The sequence below is a fragment of the Orcinus orca genome, chromosome 11 (assembly GCF_937001465.1).
Source record: "Orcinus orca chromosome 11, mOrcOrc1.1, whole genome shotgun sequence".
Classification (NCBI taxonomy): Eukaryota; Metazoa; Chordata; class Mammalia; order Artiodactyla; family Delphinidae; genus Orcinus; species Orcinus orca.
This window is the reverse complement of record NC_064569.1, coordinates 96,500,137-96,513,436: the sequence shown is the minus strand read 5'-3', so window position 1 is coordinate 96,513,436 and position 13,300 is coordinate 96,500,137. Positions and strand designations below refer to the sequence as shown.

The 13,300-nt window shown below is 44.3% G+C and overlaps 1 protein-coding gene across 3 annotated transcripts in view; it reads left to right on the top strand.

Annotated features, from left to right (window-relative positions):
- POLDIP3 (DNA polymerase delta interacting protein 3) overlaps positions 1-9,924 on the top strand; it is a 30,102-nt gene extending 20,178 nt beyond the window's left edge. For all 3 annotated transcript variants that reach the window (XM_033405185.2, XM_033405186.2, XM_004279554.3), the window contains one exon: positions 429-9,924. In XM_033405185.2, coding sequence (XP_033261076.1) covers positions 429-606 — 178 coding nt within the window. In that variant the 3' untranslated portion in view covers positions 607-9,924. The remainder of the gene's footprint in view (positions 1-428) is intronic.
- The last annotated feature ends 3,376 nt before the right edge of the window (positions 9,925-13,300 follow it).

Genomic DNA, 13,300 nt, shown 5'->3' with positions numbered 1-13,300 from the left:
TTCCAGGATTAAGTTGTATTCTGAAAAATGTGCGTTTTATGACCTAGTGAGTTTGGGAACCACTGGGCTAAACCCAGTTAAGTCTATAAGACTTCTCAGAAGTGTGTTTGACCATCCCTGAGGGACATGCAGTGTTTCCTAAACTTAAAACTTTAAGTTTTCCTAAACTAAAACTAAAGTTTCCTAAACTTTAAACTTAAAACTTTAAGTTTTCCTAAACTTAAAACCCCAGATCATAGCAGACTGCATCTCAATTGTCTCATCAGCAAATTTAAAAAATGATAGGTTTGCTATAAGAAATGGAGTAAAAGGGTACGGAAAGCATTATGTTTGGTGCTCAGCTTTTGAGAGATCCTCAGCTAACAGTGGGACCTCTCTCTACGTAAGGGAAACCCACAAGGACTTTGACTTTTCTCTGCTCTCTACAGACGGCTGAGCGACAGCCCCTCAGTGAAAAAGGAGAGTGAGCTGCCTCGCAGGGTGAATTCTGCCGCCTCATCCAACCCTCCTGCCGAAGTGGACCCTGACACCATCCTGAAGGCACTTTTCAAGTCCTCAGGGGCCTCTGTGACCACACAGCCCACAGAATTCAAAATCAAACTTTGAGCTGGGGAGCGAGACAGCCAGAAGCGGGGGCAGAGGAGGGTGGCTCTGTTTCCCAAAACAAAGCTTGTGACCTATGGGCCATTGGACTGGAGGCCCCTGAGCGTGGGAAGGGTCGCCGGGGGTAGAGAGCTTCCTCACTGGATGGTACCCGCCTTTCTGTGTTGTGTTCTACCCTGTGCTCTTCTGTATGTTAACATTTCCTGTAGTATGTCTCTTCTCTCTCCACCTCATCACCAAGGTAAGCTTGTGTTGCTCAGAGTGTCTCCCCCTAAACTCAGCCCTAAATTGTTTTTTTCTATCTGGAAATGGTGCCCTGAATTCTCTGGGTGGCCTTCTTGAGGCCCAATGGAATGCAGGCCAGGGGCTGTTTGAAGGACACTGCTCTTTCTTCAGGGGTGAGGGTTTGACTCCCCTTTCTCTTTTTTAAACTTTTCGAAGTGGGGAATGGAAGCCCCTGCCATCCTAATAGGAACCAGGTCAGCTCAAGATCTCTGCCGCTCACTCTCCTGGTCAGTGGAGGTGGCCTAGGTGGGGATCAGGTCACAGGCCCCTTGTCCTCTCACCGCAGTTGGTTCCAGACCAGTGTGGTCTGGAGAGGATCCTGTGGCAAGGGCAGGGTGAGACTTGCTTCGCTAGGAAGAGTGCACCGCTGGCTCTTGGTTTGGGGGACCTGTACTGTCTCTGTCAACCTAGAGTAAATTCTTGAGTTCACACTCCCCTCTTCCCTTGCGTTGTGCCGAGTGCCCCACCCCAGCTCTCTTGGCCTTCTGGGTGTCACTGCTGGGAGGGGCTTTCATCATTAGCCTGCCATTTCTCATGCAGTACAGCATTGTCACACCCTGGTTTTGGTGCAAATGCCAGCTCTCTGCTAGTTGGGTGTTTCAAAGGGTCTGCCTCCTGTTCTGTGACTCTGTGGGTCTGGGGGGTTATTTGAATAGGAGTTGTTGACTTACTGCTAGATTTTTTCTTCCGGCCTTAGGTACAGGAACAGGACAATAGTTAGGGATGCTGAGAGGCGGCATATATCCAGCAGCCACCAGGGGGCACTGCTCCACTGTTGTGAGGGACCCACCCTGACGGGAGGGTATTTTCCTGCCTTGGCAGTCGGGGTAGGGGAACGATGGGTGGTGGGGAGGGAGGTGAAAGAGCAAAGCAGCCTTTCCAGGCAAGCTGGTGAGTTGTTTCCTCAGTATGGTTCCAGGCATTTGGGGCAAAACTGTAGAACCTGGGGCAGCCCCAGAATATACCAGCACAGCATCGCTCCAGTGACATTCATTCTCAGTTTCCTGCCGGTTTGTTGGGACTGTAAAGGGAAGCCAGCCTAGCAGAGCTGGCATGTTTTGGGGAGCGGGATTCTGGGAGGGCTACAGATCAGTAGCAGGTGGTATGGAAGGCACAAGCCTAGAAAGTATAAACGGGACCTGAGACACTAAGGATCTCTCATGACCTACTTGGGGCCAGTCCAGTGAAGAAAAACCTGGAAACTCATGTTTCCACAGAGTTAAATCTGTCAAGCAGGGGGGACCCAGGGTTTGAACCGAGCTCAGTCCTCCAGGTCTGAGGTTGCCCAGGCCTGGGAAGCCCGAGGAATCTGCCTGTTGCTGCTCCACTTTCTAGTACTTTAAAGAAGGCTGCTTTCGTTCCCTTCTCCCTCTTTGAATGGGTGCAAACTTAGTTCTCTTCAGCAGCTGGGAGACACGCCTCCTACACTTTCCCCTCCTTGGCCCCAGAGAATGTCCATAAGACACTAGGACCTGGTTTCGCAGGTACTGGAGACAGATCACTGCGTGGACTCTGCTTTCGGGAGGGACGGTACGTATCCCGACTGCATGGCTTTATCCTCCTGTCTCCCCTCCAGTACCATGCCAGGCTGCTCTGCTTATCACAGGGTTTCAGTGAGCCCACCTGCAGCTGCCTGGCCATCTGGGCCCTGTCCTCTGGCTGGCCATATGGTACATTGCAGGGCAGAGCCTGTTTGCCCCCCTGTTCTACAGGATGGCATCGTGGGAAACAGAAGGTGGTAGGCCAATCCTTGTGTCCTTCACCTCCCACTCCCCTGCATTCCCCATCTGTGTCTCTTTTGTTCAAAAGGAGAGGAAGAGGCATTAAGGGATGGAGGAGACTGTGTTACCCATTTCTGAATAAACATTTGTTATTCCTACTTTAGAGCTGTCATTTCTCAAAAGATTATGCTAAGAGGCCTCATGGAATTTGGCACAAGGAAACGAGGATTTACCTCTGCTTTACGGCTCACCAGCTATGACCTTGGGACAGTTGTTCCCAGGACTCACTGAACTGCAGTCTCCGCAGCTGAGAGAATGTGAGCATCAGTGTATTGGAAGCACCTGGCAGAGGAACTCGGTACCTTCTGGGCCTAAAGTGCCTCACTGCGTATTAAGCATGGTCAGCTCCAACATAGTAAGGTCTGTTCATAGGGAACAGGGGAGCCTTTGCCTTGGAAGTTACACTTACGGGTGAAATTTACTTCTTAGATCAACTATGCATTAGAAAAAAAGAAATTATACACACAAAATTTATCATCTTAACTATGTTTAAGTGTACAGTTCAGTGGTATTAAATACATTCACATTGCTGTACAGCCATCACCACCATCCACCTCCAGAGCTTTTTCATCTTGTAGGAGCTGAAATTCTCCCTTAAACACCAGCTCCTCATTCCTCTCCTGAGATCCTCCCCTGCCCCTGGCAACTACTATTCTATTTTCTGTCTTTATGATTTTGACTACTCATGTAAGTGGAGTCAGACAGTATTTGTCGTCTTGTGACTGGCTAATTTCACTTAGCATAATGTCCTTAAGGTTCATCCATGTTGTAGCATGTGTCAGAATTTCCTTTTTAAGGTTGAATAATATTCCACTGTATGTATATACCACATTTTGCTTATCCATTCATCTGTTGGACACTTGGGTTGCTTCCATGTTTTAGCTGTTGTGAATAATACTATGAACATGGGTGTACAAATATCTCTTCAAAACCTTGAAGACCCTGCTTTCAATTCTTTGGATATATACCCAGAAGTGGAATTGCTGGATCATGTGGCAGTTCTATTTTTAATATTTTGAAGAATCAGCATTCTGATTTCCACAGTGGCTGCACCATTTTACATTCCTATATGGGAAGATGGGATGGAAGTACTTATCCCTATCCTTTCCACTAAATACAACCCTGGATATTTTATATAAAACAAACATAAGACTGGAAGGTGGAGAGAAGAAAGACTGGCTGGGGACCTTGGGACCCAATGAACGACTGGCATTGAGTTCCCTGGGTTTTCTTTTTGCTTCATATAAGCCAAGCTGGGTGCTAGAGAAGCAGACCAACAACCAAAAAACCCAAGTGAGGACCGGAAAGGGGTTAGCTTAACAAGACGGAAAGAAAACTAGTGAAACACCACGGGAAGAACTGCAGCCCCACCTTCACCAGTAAACGCCAAGTTGGGTCCTGGACTTCCAATCCTTGCTAGGCTGTACTGGGGGCACCCCCAGATCTCTGCAGGGGTGGAGTCAAGAGAAGGCCGGATAGGGATCTGGGACTTTAAGTTGATGTCCGTGGAGGCCACGGGAGGAGAAATGGGGCACCCCAGCCCCTCCCAACCAGGGTTTTAGTAGAGGTGTGGTGGGATGATGGAGCTCACTGCCACCCACACCTGGCAGTAATGAAGCAGTGCCTTTTCATGCCCGTCAGAGGAGGTGTGCTGTAGGAAGATTTAAATAAGATCCAGAGTCTTCTTAACATAATACCCAAAATGTCCATGTTTCAGTCAAAAGTCACTCATACCAAAGATCAGGAAAATCACACCCTGAAGGAGAAAAGACAATGGACATCAACACCACGATGACAGAGATGTTAGAATTATTGACAGGGATTTAAAAGTGGCCATCATAAATGTGTTGATGAGCAATTAACACTGCAACAAGTCTCAGCAAGGAAATAGAAAATGTAAAGAACCATTTAAAGTCAAAAAATACAGGGCTTCCCTGGTGGCGCAGTGGTTAAGAATCCGCCTGCCAATGCAGGGGACACGGGTACGAGCCCTGGTCTGGGAAGATCCCACATGCTGCAGAGCAACTAAGCCCGTGTGCCACAACTACTGAGCCTGCGAGCCACAACTACTGAGCCCACGTGCCACAACTACTGAAGCCTGCGCGCCTAGAGTCTCTGCTCTGCAACAAGAGAAGCCACCATAATGAGAAGCCTGCACACTGCAACGAAGAGTAGTCCCTGCTCGCGGCAACTAGAGAAAGCCTGTGTGCAGCAACAAAGACCCAACACAGCCAAAAATAAATAAATTTTTTAAATGTATTAAAAAAAAAAAACAGGGAATGCCCTGGAGGTCCAATGGTTAGGACTTAGCTCTCTCACTGCTGGGGCTGTGGGTTTTATCACTGGTCAGGGAACTAGGATCCCACAAGCTGTGCGGTGCAGCCAAATAAAGTTGAAAAATACAATTACCGCCCCCCCCCAATGGAGAAGAATCAGTGAACTTGAAGTTAAAAAATAGAAACTACCCAACCTGAACAGCAGAGAAAATAGACTTAAAAAATAATAATGAAGGACTATGGGGACCTATGGTACTAAAACAAAAAGTCTAAAGTCTGTGTCATCAGAGTCCCAGAAGGAGAAAAGTAAGGGTGGGACTGAAAAGCAGTTGAAGAAATAATGGCTGTCAGGAGTTCCCTGGTGGCCTAGTGGTTAGGATTCTGGGCTTTCACTGCTGTGCTCTGGGTTCAATTCCTGGTTGGGGAGCTAAGATCTCACAAGCCATGTGGCATGGCAAAAAAAAAAAAAAACAATGGCTGTAAGCTTCCCAGAAACGGCAAAAGATGAAAACCTGCATGGGACTTCCCTGGCAGTGGTTAAGACTCCACGCTTCCAAGGCAGGGGGCGTGGGTTCAATCTCTGGTTAGGGAATAAGATGCCACATGTCGCGCAGCATGGCCAAAAGATTAAAAAAAGAAAAAATACCCCTGCAAATTCAGAGAAGCCTAAACAAGGTAAACCTAACGAAATGCACACCAAGACACATCACAGCTAAACTGAAAACTAAAGAGAATCTCAAAAGCAGCAAAAGAGAAATGATATCTTACCTATAAAGGGACAGGAGATTCCTCATCAGAAACCATGAGGCCAGAAGGAAGTGGCACACTTCAAGTAGTGAAAGAAAAGTATCGTCAACTGAGAATTCTGTATCAAGTGAAAAATATCCTTCAGAACGTAGAGGGGACTTAGACGTTCTTAGATGTAGGAAAACTAGGAGAATTTGTTGCCAGCGGTCCTACCCTAAAAGAATGGCTAGGGCTTCCCTGGTGGCGCAGTGGTTGAGAACCTGCCTGCCAATGCAGGGGACACGGGTTCGAGCCCTGGTCCGGGAGGATCCCACATACCGCGGAGCAGCTAAGCCCATGCGCCACAACTGCTGAGCCTGTGCTCTAGAGCCCACGCCTCAACTACTGAAGCCCATGAGCCACAACTACTGAGCCCACGAGCCACAACTGCTGAAGCCTGCATGCCTAGAGCCCATGCTCCGCAACGGGAGAAGCCACCACGATGAGAAGGCCACGCGCTGCAACAAAGAGTAGCCCCCACTCACGACAACTAGAGAAAGCCCGTGCGCAGCAATGAAGACCCAACACAGCCAAAAATAAATAAATAAATTTATTTATTTATTTTAAAAAAAGAATGGCTAAAGAAGAGCTCTGAACATAAAGGAGAAAATAAAAGAAGAAAACTTGGAGCATCAAAAAGGAAGGAAGAAGGAACAGCAGAAATAGTGAAACTTCGGTAAATATTTTCCTTCTTTTATGTTTTCTAAATTATGGTTGATGGTTGAAGCAAAAATTATAAAATTGATGTTCTCAATATATGTAAAGGAAATATTTAAAACAATTACTTTATAAATGGGAAAGTACTAAGGGATATCAAGAGAAGGAAGGTTTCTACGCTTAGAAATGTCAACAACATTGATAAAATGTCAACAGTATACTGTGGTAACTTATGTGTATTTAATGTAATTCTTAGAACAACTTCTAAAAAAAGATAATACACCCCAAAACACTATAGATAAATCAAAATGGAATTCAAAAAAAAAATTCAAGTAACCCACAGGAAGGCAGAAAAAAGAAAAGAACAGAAAACAAAAAAGATGGGAGACTCAAGCCCTAACATCACTAATTCTATTAAGTGCAAGTGGTCTAAATATATCTATTGAAAGACAGAGATTGGCAAAGTGGATGAAAAAGTGTGACTTAACTTCATGCTATCTACAAGAAACTCACTTCAAATATAACTATAAGGTTGAAAGTAAAAGGATAGAAAAATATATCATGCAAACAATCAAAAAAGAAGTAGGTATATTAGTATCAGATATATTAGACTTCAGAGCAAAGAAAAGTTACCAGGGACAGGGAGGGACACTATATTATGAAAAAAGGGTCAACCCACCAAGAAGGTACAATCCTAAATATGTATTTACGAAACAACAGAGCTGCAAAACTGATACAAAAACTGATAGAATTGAAAGAAGAATAGCAAATCCACACTTCCACTGGAGACTTCAACACCTCTCTCTTAACAATAGGTAGAACAACTGGACAGAAAACCAGTAAGGATGTAGAAGAACTTAACAACACTATCAACCAACATGATCCAATTAATATAGAATACCTCACCCAACAAAAGAAGACACATTCTTTTCAAATATCCATGGAATGTATACAAAGATAGTCCATATCCTGGCCCAGAAAACAAAAGTCAACAAATGTGAAAGAATTGAGACCATACAAGCTCCTTGGTCACAGTGGAATCAATAGTCCCTGGGTTAAAGATTGAAAGCTTTCCCTCTAAGATCAAAGGCAAGACAAGGATGTCCACTTTCACCACTTCTATTTAACTTTGTACTGGAAGTTCTAGCCAGGGGGTTCAGTGGGGGGGAAAAAAACATCAGATTGAAAAGAAAGAAGTAAACTCATCTCTATTTGTAGATGGCATTGTCTTGTATATAGAAAATGCGTAATCCACTAAAAGGCAACTAGAACTAATAAACACAGCAAGGTTGCAGGATATCGATACACTTGCAATGAAAAATCTAAAAATCACAAGAAAATAAACAATTCCACTTAGCATAGAATCAAAAAGAATAAACTACTTATACATAAATGTAACAAGTGTTAGAATACTTATACATAAATATAACAAGGGTTAAACGCATAGTCTGAAAACTATAAAACATATTTTTAAAGAATTTAAAGGGACCCTGAGTAGCCAAAAGAGTCTTGAAAAAGAATTGAAGGACTCACACTTCCTGATTTCAAAATTTAAGTACAAAGCTATCAAGACAGTGTGGTAATGGGACTTCCCTGGTGGTCCAGTGGTTAAGACTCCACACTACCAATGCAGGGGATGTAGGTTTGATCCCTAGTCGGGGAACTAAGATCCTACGTGCCGTGTGGCATGGCCCAAAAAAAACCCCCAACTATTAAAGTATAGAAAGTCTTGAAAACGGAAGAAAATTATTTTTTTTTTTAAATTTATTTTATTTATTTATTTTTGGCTGTGTTGGGTCTTCGTTGCGGTGCATGGGCTTCTCACTGAGGTGGCTTCTCTTGTTGCAGAGCACAGGCTTTAGGCACGCGGGCTCAGTAGTTGTGGCTCGTGGGCTCTAAAGTGCAGGCTCAGTAGTTGTGACGCACGGGCTTAGCTGCTCCGTGGCATGTGGGATCTTCCCGGACCAGGGCTCAAACCCGTGTCCCCTGCATTGTTAGGCGGATTCTTAACCACTGAGCCACCAGGGAAGCCCAAGAGAAAATTAAAAAAAAAAAAATAGTATGGTACTAGTATAAGAATAGACATATAGATCAATGGAATGCAGTGGAGAGTCCAAAAGTAAGCCTCACATATCCGGTAAATTAATTTTTTTTTTTGGCTGCGTCCGGTGGCTTGCAGGATTTTAGTTCCCCGACCAGGGGTCGAACCCGTGCCCCATGTACTGGAAGCGTGGAGTCCTAACCACTGGACCACCAGAGAATTCCCCTGGTCAATCAATTTTTGACAAGGGTGCCAAGACAATTCAGTGAGGAAAAAGAATAGTCTTTTCAACAATGGTGCAGACAACTGGATATCCACAAAAAATAAATTTCATCAAAATTTAAAAATCTGTGCTTTAAAGGACACCTTTGACAAAGTGAAAAGACAACTCAGGAGATAGGAGAAGATGTTTGCAAATCATATATCTGATGAGGGAATTGTATTCAGAAAAGATGAATAACGGAAGCTCAACAATAAAAGGACTGGGATTTCCCTGGTGGTCCAGTGGTTAAGACTCTGTGCTCCCAATGCAGGGGGCCCAGGTTTGATCCCTGGTCAGGGAACTATATCCCGCGTGCTGCAGCCAAGACCCAGCACAGCCAAATAAATAAATATATAGTTTAAAAAATAAAAATAAAAGGACAAATAACCTCCCAAAATGAGCAAAGGATTTGAATAGACATTTCTCAAAAGAAAAAAAAAATACACAAATGGCCAACAAGCACATGAAAAGATGCTCAAACTCATTAGTCATTAGGGAAATTAAATCAAACTCCAGTAAGATACCACTTCAGTACAGTACCTTCCAGTAAGATACTTCTAATGAAAGATAGATAATAACAAGTCATGGTAAGGATGTGGAGAACTTGGAAACCTCATACATTGCTGGTGGGATTTTAAAATGGGACAGTCACTTTGGAAAACAGTCTGGCTGTTCCTCAAAAAGTTAAACATAGAGTTACCATATAACCAAGAAATTCCACTCCTAGATATATACCCAACAGAAATTAAAACATGTCTGCACAAAACTTGTACATGAATATTCATAGCAACATTATTAATAACAGCCAAAAGTAGGAACACCCATATGTCCATTGACAGATGAATGGATAAAGAAAATGTGGTATATACATACAATGAAATATTATTCAGCCTTAAAAAGACAGGAACTTCTGATACATGCTACAACATTAATTAACCTTGAAAACATGGCAAGTGAAATAAGATGCAGGAGGACCTTATATGAAGTACCTAATGTAGTCAAACTCATAGAAACAGAAAGTAGAATAGTGGTTAACAGGGGCTGGGAAAAGGGGAAAGCGGGTACAGACGTTAAATTTGGGAGAGTGAGAAAGTTCTGGAGGTGGATAATGGGGACAGTTGCACGACAATGTGAATGTACCAAATGCCACTACATTGTACACTTAAAAGTGATTAAAATGGTAAGTTTTATGTTTATTTTACCACAATTTTAAATAAAGGAATGAAGTACTGATACATGCTGCAACATGGATGAACCTTGAAAAAATTATGCTAAGCAAAGGAAGCCAGTCACAAAAGACCACATATTGTACGTTTCCATATATATGAAATGTCCAGAATAAACAAGTCCACAGCGACTAGTGGTTACCAGGGGCTGAAGGCAGAAGGAGAAGACTGGGTGGCTGGTAATGGATATGGGGTTTCTTTTTAGGATTCTCAAAATGTTCTAGAATTAGATAGCAGTGATGGTGGCACAACCTCGTGAATATACTAAAACCCACTGAATTACATACTTTGAAACAGCGAGTTTTATGGTATGTGAATTATATCTCAATAAAGCTGTTATGAAAAATGTAGTGACTTAAAACAGCAAGAATAATTTATGTTCTCAGTATTCTGCTACTTGGGCAGGGCTTAGCAGGGATGACTCGTCTCTCCGCCACATGGTGTTAGTGGGGTTCACTCCTACAGCTTCATTCCATCAGTACAGCTGGGGCTAGAACAACTGATACAACTTAATTCACACGACTCAGCTGGCAGCCTCCCTCTCTCCATGTGGTCTCTCTCTCTCAGAAGTCTAGGTCAAGTTTCTTTATATGGCTAGATCCCAGGAGGTTGGAGGCTATAAACTTAAATCCTGGGCTTGAAAACCCCAGTATATGACTTCTGTCACAATCTGTTGGTCAAAGCAAGTCACAAGACTGGCCAGATTCAAGTGGGGACATAGCCTCCAGCTCTTGATGAAAGGAGTGGCAGGTATTTACAGGGGTGGGAGGAATTGTTGGCAGCCATCTTTAGAAAAAATCTCCCAGAGATCATATGAAGCTGAAAAAATAGGACCTTTGCTTCCAGCAATAAGCAGAACTAAGTTATATGGAAAACCCTCTCCTTACAAAACACCTAGAAACTCTTCATATAACAACCTTCCTTTCAGTGCTGTACACCTGTGAAAATAAGGAATATCTCCAGGCACAAAAATGAAGAATCTAGATATTGGAATGTTAAGTTAGCAGTGAAGCTATAGCTACCCTACAGGTATTTGTTGATAGAAGGACTTAAATACTGGATTTCAAAGGCTAAAGAGGGAAGAGGAGACAAAGCTATCAGTCTACTCAAGGTGGAGTGTTGGAACTTACAGCCATGCACTAAATTCCCTAGTGGTGTCTCCTGGGATCACCTACCAAATAAACTACTTGCGCCTGAATCCTTGTTCCAAGGTCTGCTTCTGGGAGAACCCACTCTAGAACAATTGGTACCAGAAGGGAGTCTAAGAAATAGATACTCAGAATTAGATTCTGGAATTGGAAGGCTCAACAGCTAGATGGCAACAAAGATCCAGTTGGTGACAGTAACTGGAGTAGGTATTATGGTGGATTAAAGATAGCTGCAAATTATTTGACACTCTTCCCTTCAAGAGGTGGGGTCTGTGCCCCTCCTGAATCTGAGTAGGCTCTGTAACTGTTTTGACCAGACATGACTCAGCCAGCTTCTGGCCCCAGACTTTGAAAGGTTGGCCACTTCCCCACTTCCTACCCCCGGAACACCCTCTGGTGGCCTTGAGCCACCACGTATGAAGACTCACTACTGAGACCATATATTGGGAAAGCCATGGGTAGGTGCTCTAGCTGACAGTCCCACGTGAGCCCAGCCTTCCAGCCATCCCTGCTAAGATGCCACGTATATGTGAACCTGACTTGGCCCCTTCAGACCAGACCATATGCAAACTGAATGACCTCAGTCAATGCCATATGGAGCAAAGGAATCACCTGGCCCAAATTCCTAACCCACAAAATCATGAGAGGTAATAAAACAGCTATTGTTTTGAGCAGTTAAGTTATGGGGAAATTTGTTATGCAGCAACAGCTAGCTGAAACTTGTTGTGATAACACTTGGCATGCTGAATCTCATAATTACTAAGACTCATCTCTTCTGCCCTGGGATGGGGCACATTGAGGAAGGGGGTACACTGGCTTAGGCAATGTCTCTAACATTTGAGATACATGGGGCAATGGTAATTTATATGGAAAGTGAACTTGATTATTATTAAGTGGCAATGATGTGCTGAGGGAGAAAACAACAGGCTCAGGACAGACATTTATCAATCCATGGCCCAGTGTGAAAGCCAGGAGGTTTCAATATCAGTGTTTAAAGACTCTTGTCTACTGCAGCCTGTACTGGTGAGGGCCCAGGACCTGCCTGAGAAGAGTGGAGTTCTGAAGCAGGCCAAAAAGATGACTCTGCTAAAGCCTGTGCTCCAGTCGTGGTCACAGAAGGGAAGGAGTGGGACACTGAAACCTAGCAGGGGGACATCTGGTAGATGGGCTTAAGGATCTTGAACCCCAGATTCCCATTAACCCCCTGAGCCAGTAGAAGTGGCCCATTCCCTCTTGCTTAAGAATAGCAGCCTCTTACCTGGAGACCACGCAAAGTCCCCCCCGTGATGGTTAATTCTTTTTTTTTTTTTTCCCATGAGGCTTGCGGGACCTCAGTTCCCTGACCTGGGACCAAACCTGGACCCCAGCAATGAAAGCCCAGAATCCTAACCACTAGGCCAGCAGGGAGCTCCCTGTGATTGTTAATTCTGTCTGTCAGCTTGACAGGGATAAGGGAGCTCAGATAACTGGTAAACAAATTCTTTCTGGGTGTGTCTGTGAGGGTGTGTCCAGTATAGATCAGCATTTGAATTGGTAGCCCGGATAAGACATGACCCTCACCAGTGTGGGTGGGCATCACCTAGTCTGTTGGGGGCCCAAATAGAACAAAAAGGCAAAGGAAGGGTAAATTGGCTCCCTTTGCTTGAGCTGGGACATCCATCTTCTTCTGCCCTCAGACATCCGCGCTTCTGGTTCTCAGACCTCCACACACAGACTTAACCAAACCACCAGCTTGCAGACAGCCGATCATGGAGCTTCTTGGCCTCCATAATCACATGAGCCAATTTTTATAATAAATCTCTTCTTTCTATCTATCTATCTATCTATCTATCTATCTATCTATCTATCTACCTATCTCTCTCTCTCTATATCCTACTGGTTCTTGTTCTCTGGAGAGCCCTGACTAATACAACCCCTAAGGTAGAAGCCTTGAAGCAATGCTTTCCCTCCTCAAGATTTGCTCCCCTAAATTCCCTCTTTGCTTCTGGACCAATAATTATGATTGAGTCTCCCCACAGCCCAACTGGGGAAGTCCTGCCCCTGCCATGAGAGAACTGAGATGATTCCCCACACTGGCTGCAGAAACTGGCCGAGATGTGCCAGCAGAACAAGACCATGTCCAAGGTGGGTCTTGAGGGCTCCGGTGGGAAGAGAGCAGAATATTAGGTTGGGTGAGGGAGAGTTTACAGACATGGAGCCACTCCCCCGAGGCTCAGGATGTGATCTGGCAAGAGC